At 46.2% G+C, this 7455-nt stretch overlaps 1 protein-coding gene across 1 annotated transcript; it reads right to left on the reverse strand.

Annotated features, from left to right (window-relative positions):
• Nucleotides 1–472: 472 nt before the first annotated feature.
• Nucleotides 473–2858, reverse strand: LOC147898992 (uncharacterized). The gene is made up of 2 exons (XM_087378385.1): nt 2692–2858; nt 473–2590 (listed from the first exon to the last, which is right to left on the reverse strand). The coding sequence occupies exons 1-2, from the start codon at nt 2752–2754 to the stop codon at nt 950–952; spliced, it is 1704 nt and encodes a 567-aa protein (XP_087234511.1). The 5' UTR covers nt 2755–2858; the 3' UTR covers nt 473–949.
• Between the last annotated feature and the right edge of the window lie 4597 nt (nt 2859–7455).

The following is a 7455-nucleotide window of genomic DNA, read 5'->3' on the forward strand; positions in this document are numbered from 1 at the left end:
CTTCGAGTTGCAAGTAGAGTAAAATGCAATCTTAGTGATAATTGATAGCGAAATCATCTAAAAATAAATAATGAAACCATGTGTAGGGCAACGTCCTAAGTACCTGTGTGTGTGAGAGAGAGAGCGCTTTTTTCAAAAAAGTACCCAAAACAACAATCTCACTTTCCCATCAGCATGAAAGCTTTGCTTACATGCGAGCGAGAGGGAGGGAGAGAGGGAGAGGGAGAGGGAGAGTGACGTTAAAGAAACAACAAACAAACAGAAAAGAAACTACTTTTGGACAGACGTAAACTGCCATCTCGGGTTTTCATGTACCCTTCTCTGGCTTCTCTGACTCAAGCAAACTGGTTCCACACAATTTCTGGTTATCAAAGGTGATTTGATGATGCCACCCAAAGACGTATAATACAAACAGGCTTCACAGTCAAATCTTCAGTAGAATACAAATCTCCTTGACATTTGCACCAACCTCGAATATAATCGGGCTTATTACTCAGCTTCAAGAAAGCTGGAAGCTCAAGAGAGAGCATACACAGTTTAAGCGTGGCAGAAAAACTGCGAACAAACACCAAAGCTTTTGAAAAAGATGGTAAATCAAACAAGAAAATATATTTATAGAGGACCAGTAAGACAATCTGGATCCAATAAAACTGTTTGTGTTTTGGGCAGTTTGCCCTCCCAAGTAGAAAGGCCTATACTATAAGGAGCAGCAGTAAGACGGGGCGTACTAAAATATGTGTTCGAGCAGAACAGATCATAACTAAAACTGTGACTTTTAGGATGTGACTCATTGAGCATGGAGGTCGGTCGGATTCTTCGATGCTTTGCGGAGGGCAGCCATGGTGAAGCGACCCAACTGAGTACCATAGCTAGCGTGCAGCCCGATCGAGGGGACTGGCATTCAGAGGTATGAAGAATTGAAAAGCCCATTACGCTCACAGAGCATCGATTAATTCCCTTCCTGAAATGCCATGGAGCGAGCCTGCGCTGCGGGATTTGGATGTGGTCGTTGGTGTTCATCAGGAGGTTTGCTGGCCTGGAGAAGGTCGGGCTTGGCCTGGAATGCATTGAAGAAACCAGCAGAGGCTGGAGACGGATTGAAGAAACCAGCAGAGGCTGGAGATGGATTGAAGAAACCAGCAGAGGCTGGAGATGGAGGGCTGGACGTCCCCGCAAATCCCAGAGTTGCAAGGATGGAACTGCGCGCTGCTTCCTCAGGGTGGTCTATCCTCAGAGTCTTGGGTATGCACAGAGGCCCTTGCTCATCAGCAGCCGAGCGAGGGCGCTTCCCAAGCGTGGTTGCCGCAGCTGCCGCTGCGGCAGCGGCCGCCGCTCCTGCTGCTGCGGCAGCGTTCGCATTCATTGCAAAATTCCACGGCATGCTCCATCCGTAGGGACTCCACAGCGGAGCTACAACAGGAGGCCATTGGAAGAAACCCTCAGGCGCAGCCGGCCAAGCTCCTGCTGCTTGAGCATTGGCAGTTGGTTCACTCTGCATGGAAGGCACTCCAGGCCACGCCATGGCGTTGTTGTACAAGTATGGCCACGGCCACATCCACGGAAGAGCAGCCGCCGCACCCCAACCTGCTGCTGCTGCTGCTGGATTCGACATACCCAACGCCCCAGCCATGGATGATAGGAGATTGGAAGCTTCCCCCTCTATATTCGTGCAGGAAACACCGTCTGAGGGCGCTTGAGGGGCTGTCACCGACGAGCAGCCGGTTGAATCTTCGTTCTCCACGGTGTTGATCGGCGGCACCCGCGATTGATGTTGTTGCGGTGTTGAGAAAATCCCCTCCACTGGGATGTTCGCCCTCGTGCCTCCGTTCTCACAAGCGTTTGATCCCAAGAAGGATAACTGTGCCGATCTCTCCATCCCTGAGAACAGAATTCCTTCCGCTTGGTCCTGCGCCTTCCTGCCAGCGTCGTCACTAGACCTCACTCCGAAGAAGGGTTCCTGTACCGATCTCTCCACTCCCGCAAAATTCGGCATTCCACGGGGCAGGACACCACTGCTACCACAGGGTACCTGTTGCTGCTGAAACGACAGTACGGAGCTTGTAGCCGGGCTCGAATCGAACATCTCGTCCGTTACATGATTTTGGAAAACCGGCTCCGAATCCCTGGCCGACAGATGAGAGCTGTGACCTAGATCAAGTCGTTGTGCACAGTCGGGATGATCGCTCCTGGGAATCACGACTTCCGGATGCAACTTGGCCAGAATCGCCGGACTCTTGTTCTTCCGTCGCCCTGCACCGACGGGAACGTTACGCAGAGTTCCTCCAGCGGTCCAGTAACGCTGGCAGTTCCTGCAGAAATGGCGAGGCTGCTTGACGTTGTAATTGTTGAAGTAGCAAAACTTGGTGTCGAGGCTATCGCAACGAGGGCAGGGGACGAGTTTCTCGGGTTTCTGCGCAGCAATTTGGGCATCAAGGGAGGGGGAATTGAGGTCCATGTGCGGCTGAGCGAGAGCATCAAGGGAGGCAATGTGATCTGAGGTCATGGCGGGGGGCTCGTCGTCATCAGAGGCACGATGGCAGAGGGAAGAGACGGGGGGCAGGTCGGAGACGGAGAGAGGGGAGTCGAAGTCCTGCAGAAGAAAAACGAAGCAAAGTGAGAAAGGGGGCGATGAAAAGGGAGAAGCAGGAGGAGGAAAGATCAGGCAGGAGAAGGAGGAAGGTAAGAACGAACCAGGGAGGAAGAACAGGAAGGGATGATGCGACCGAAGAGGAGGAGGGGAGGGGAACTCGGCATAGCGAGGAGGGAGAAGGAGCGTGAAGGCTATGGAGGGTGAGCGGTTGAGTAGAGGGGAAGCGCCATAGCTTGAAAAGCTCAGAAGCAGCAGCACCACCACCAAAAACTCTGAGGCGTTTTCTGAAGACGATGATGAAGAAGACGACCATGAAGAAGAAGAAACGGCCGCGTCCACGTCATCTTTACTCTCCCACGTGGCCCACTCGTTTTTCGCCACAGCGCCTTGCCTTTCCAACGTGGCAGGCTGTCCACACATACTTTCCTTGGCTCACATTCCCTGGGCGTTCCCAGCCACAAACTGGTGGGCCCACCCCCGCCATTCCCGCTCCACCATGCCTTCCTCCAGCCTGGCACGCTTTTTGACCGCCTCATCCCTTTTTCCCATGTCTCGGCCTTTTTTTGTTTGGGTCATTCGTCAACGTCAAGTCTCGCTTTAAATAAGGATTTATCACATTTTTGGCGAATAATATGCTGGGCGCACATTTTTGCCAAGGTGAGGCTTGGCAAAAATGCCACGTTCGTGGTAGTCACAAGCTTATCTGGGCATGATTGGCAAATCAATCCAAATATGCTACGTTTCTGAACCTTCAATCTCAACCTTTGGACGTTAGCGATTGTAAATATTCATCTCTTTCTCAAAAAGGATGTAGCCCCGTATTGCCCGAGTGGAGAAGGAAAATTTTCGTCTCGAAAGGAATACCTGCAACGCTAGGATTTGGCAGCTAGAAAATGGGGGCTAGACGTGGGAACGTAGAAGATTTGAGCTTTTTTTGGTAGATTTGCCATCTGAGCGAACCACGGGAACGACCTCTGAGTAGCCTCTCTATGCCAAAACCATATGCTTTGTGTTGACATCGGGCCCTACAAGCTACCAGGGCAGCATGAAGCGCCCACAGCTCTCATTTTCAGCTTCAACCAACAAACTGGTTGTAGCACATGTGAGCAAACTAGCTACGCTAGGTATGAAGGGACTTCAGCCCCACAATGCTAAGGGTGAAGACTCAAAAATTCCATCTTACGCTTGCCCTCCTCAATGTCTTATCTTATCACTATAATACATAAGGGAAAAATGTCGTGCCTATGTTATTTCTAGAGCGTTTAGTACAGGAGAGAGCATCAACCCCCCGGTGGTAATCTATAAGGAGGGAGAATGTTTTTCCACATTTTCAGAAAGGTCAAATTGCATAGCAACATTAAAGTTTTACATTTAAGGCCATAAGTTCATCAATTAAAAAGCTAAAGACATGATGCACATATATATATCTACCTTTACCATTCACACCTAAACCATCTCCAATATCCCATAATTACAACCTCTTAGGCCATAAAACATCCTATGCATGATGGCAATCCATGTGTTGTTTTCTATCTAAGTATGAAGGTCTGACTACATGCTATTACTTTTTGGTAGTGTGTAACTTTGGAATTTTGGGAGAAATAAAGTGCACAAGTGTTGGGGATGAGGCTTCTCACTGTGAGGGAAAGGGTATATCCCATTAGCATAAGGAGAAGTTTAGGCTAGGTTCACACCACCCACCCGCCATCCTCCAAAAGGTGGTGTAAAGGGTTGCTATCCTAGTTGGCCCAATAAGAGGGCCGGGCTCAGACACTAATATAAAAGATTTGTGTCTACCATGAAGGCCGCCTACTCCATGGCCAAATCCTCCAATTCTTACATGATTGGCCCATTCCATCTCCACCAACCGCTACACCAATGACATAAATTAGCAACTTGATGACCGCCTGCTGGTGTGAACCACCACACCAGGCGGCCATCCTCCTCCCTGGGTGGGCGGGTGGTGTGAACCCAACCTTATTCTTCTTTCTATGCAATGTTTCTTTTGCTCAATAAAAGCACACAATTTTAGACGAATGCAACTATAGTGTAGGAATCGTCTTATTTGCTTGTTGGATACAAGTACGAAGGGGGAATTGTCTTATTTGCTTGATGCTCTTAAAAAATGTACGATAGTGGATTATTTGATTAAAAAGTTATCGTGGATGATTCCAAACAAGGTTCACACTTAAGTTGGATGTAAATGAAAGCTAACGGTGAATGATCCTCCAGCCAAGGTCTGCACTTAGGGTGGACATTCATCCCTTTGCCTTATATAGCTAAGCACACCATTCACAACATCATGATTGACCCTTTTTCTTAAAGACTAAAGGCAAGGGTCTCCTATGTCTCGAGCTATGAGACATTAAGTTACTAGGGGGAGGGTTGGAGTTACGTTTGTGTCAAGTATGCACTCTCCAATTATCGTAGTGTCAAAAATTGCTTTCTTTCAAAAGAGAAAAAGCTTACATATGATCATTTGTCCCCCTGCCCCCTCAAGGAAGTGTGCCTTTCTACATAGACATTTGCATGATGGAATCTCAAAACATTTTTAAATCAGGCAACACACATACTTTTAATCTATACTTTCCAAATATCATAGCCATATCCATTTATAGCATACAATGGTGGTCGATGCCAACAATGCTATAAGGTCTTGCTTCTTTCATGGAACACAATGTGCACTTTGATGGACATGCCTCCCTTTTGGCATATCTTGGATTTGCCTTTGACACACTATTCACAACATTGAGATTACGCAAGGGGCCCTCTTAGTCTTATCCATTTAATTGAGGGGTTACAAGAAGGTGAGGAGGGGATCTAAGACTTTTAACACAAGATTAAATGGATGCACAAAGCTCAAAATTGACAATAGGCCTCAAGCTCCAAATTGTTCAGCAGCCTAAAGCCTAGGTAAGGATGCCTTCTCAAACTTAGTTTTGCATGGGATTTTTTAAAAAAGTGATTAAGCTACTGAGTACCCTCGTAGATCCTCTCCTCATATATGCATAGGGTGCTCATTTTGCAATGCATATATCGACTTTCATAAAAAATTACGTTGTTCTTGCATGGTGGTTGGCAACTATCTTGCTTGTATTTCTGCCTCTTCTTATTGTCCTCGGTCTCATGTACAGAAAATCCTGATTTGTGACTTGCCCAATAGATACATGTGGAATATTTTGAAGGCAGGAACGATGATTGAACAGGCTATCTCTTCCATTAGAACAGTTTACTCTTTTGTGGGAAAAGACAAAACTATGGGTGAATAGTCTAACAAGTTGGATGGAGCTGTGAAACTAGGATTGAAGCAAGGGCTAATAAGGGATTGGTGATTGACAACAATGGCAGTATTTGAGCTTTTATGTTGTGGCGATTGGTCATGTATCATGGCCTTAATGGTGGAAAGGTCATTGCTATAGGTATCGATGCAATCATCGGAGGCTTGTAAGATTCAATTCCGTTACTGAGTCATTGCTTTTGTCTCAATTGTTGGAGATGACATTTGGGTGACTGTGAGTATATTTTTCCATGGACCTTTCTCCAAATAATGCAAATATATTTTGGGTGTAGGGCCCTCAGAATGACACTGCCTAACATTAAGTATTTTGCTGAGGCAAGCATTGTTGCTTCTCGGATTTTTCAGATGATCGATCACATGCCTACCATTAATTTTGATGATCTGAGTGGCAAGGTGCTAGAGACTGCCTTGGTGATTTAGAGCTTAGGAGTGTTGAATTTGCACATCCTTCTAGGCTTGATATGGCAATTTTCACGGTCATTTCGTGGCTAGCAAGAGCATGGCCTTAGTGGGAAGTAGCAGATCCGGTAAATCAACAATAAGTATGTCACTAGAAAGGTTCTATGATCCGCTATTTGGAGAAGTTCTTCTAGGTGGGATCAACATCAAACATCTGCAACTAAAGTGGATGCAGATGCAGATTGGACTAGTGAACCAGAAGCCCACACTCTTTGCAACGATGATCGGAGCCAATATTCAGTTTGGCAAGGAGGAGGCAAGCATGGAGGAGATAGTGGAAGAGGAAAAAAAATCGAATGCGCACAATTTTATATCATAGATACCAGATACTTACAAAACTCAAGTGAGCATGGATCATTAGTGGGCAATTCTTCGAGAGCAAGCTTTCAGATGGATCAGTGCACAATTCCAACCACGCACCCAATTCGTGCACTTGAGTGTGTATTCTTGATGAATTGTTCAAGAGCCGTTAATAGTAATGTACAATATGACGAGCAAATTTGAGCTATCTAAGCTATTATGGAGCCATGCGTCAAGTTCTCCACCTTAGATTGGACCTTAGATCCACGTTTAGATTCAAAAGCTACTTTTTGAAAAGCAAAATTTTAATCAAGGCAACCTATAGAAGGTTTTCCATTTGGAAGCAAGGGATTAGATGCAGGAGTGGAAGAGGTGATGGACGAGGGAGGGGGAAGGGGAAGGGGGGTGAGGAGTAGGGAGGGCAACATCAACAAGAGCTCGGAGGAAAAAGGGACATGGCTTGTGTTTGTTGGGGAAGATATGGTCATAAATCATTGTTAGGCGCAACACTCAGCTTAATGTTCTTTGAATTTATTGCCGCTAGCTCCGTCGTTTTGATTGTGGTAATCTAAAGAAGATTTAAAAGTTTTAGCTGCTTCCAAAGTCACGTTATGCTCTCGTGTTACAATTAATTAATTTAATTTCATTATTTTCATGAATACATGAAATTTATTTTACATTTTCTCGTTGCCATGAAGAAGTCCAGTACTTTGAATCCCTGACACACACACACACACACACACACACACACACTCACACACACACACACACACACACACAGAGCTCATCTCATCATCAAGTAATGGAA

This window comes from Dipteris shenzhenensis, chromosome 8 (genome assembly GCF_047967505.1).
Source record: "Dipteris shenzhenensis isolate YYH24624 ecotype China chromosome 8, Dip_SZ_1.0, whole genome shotgun sequence".
NCBI lineage: Eukaryota > Viridiplantae > Streptophyta > Polypodiopsida > Gleicheniales > Dipteridaceae > Dipteris > Dipteris shenzhenensis.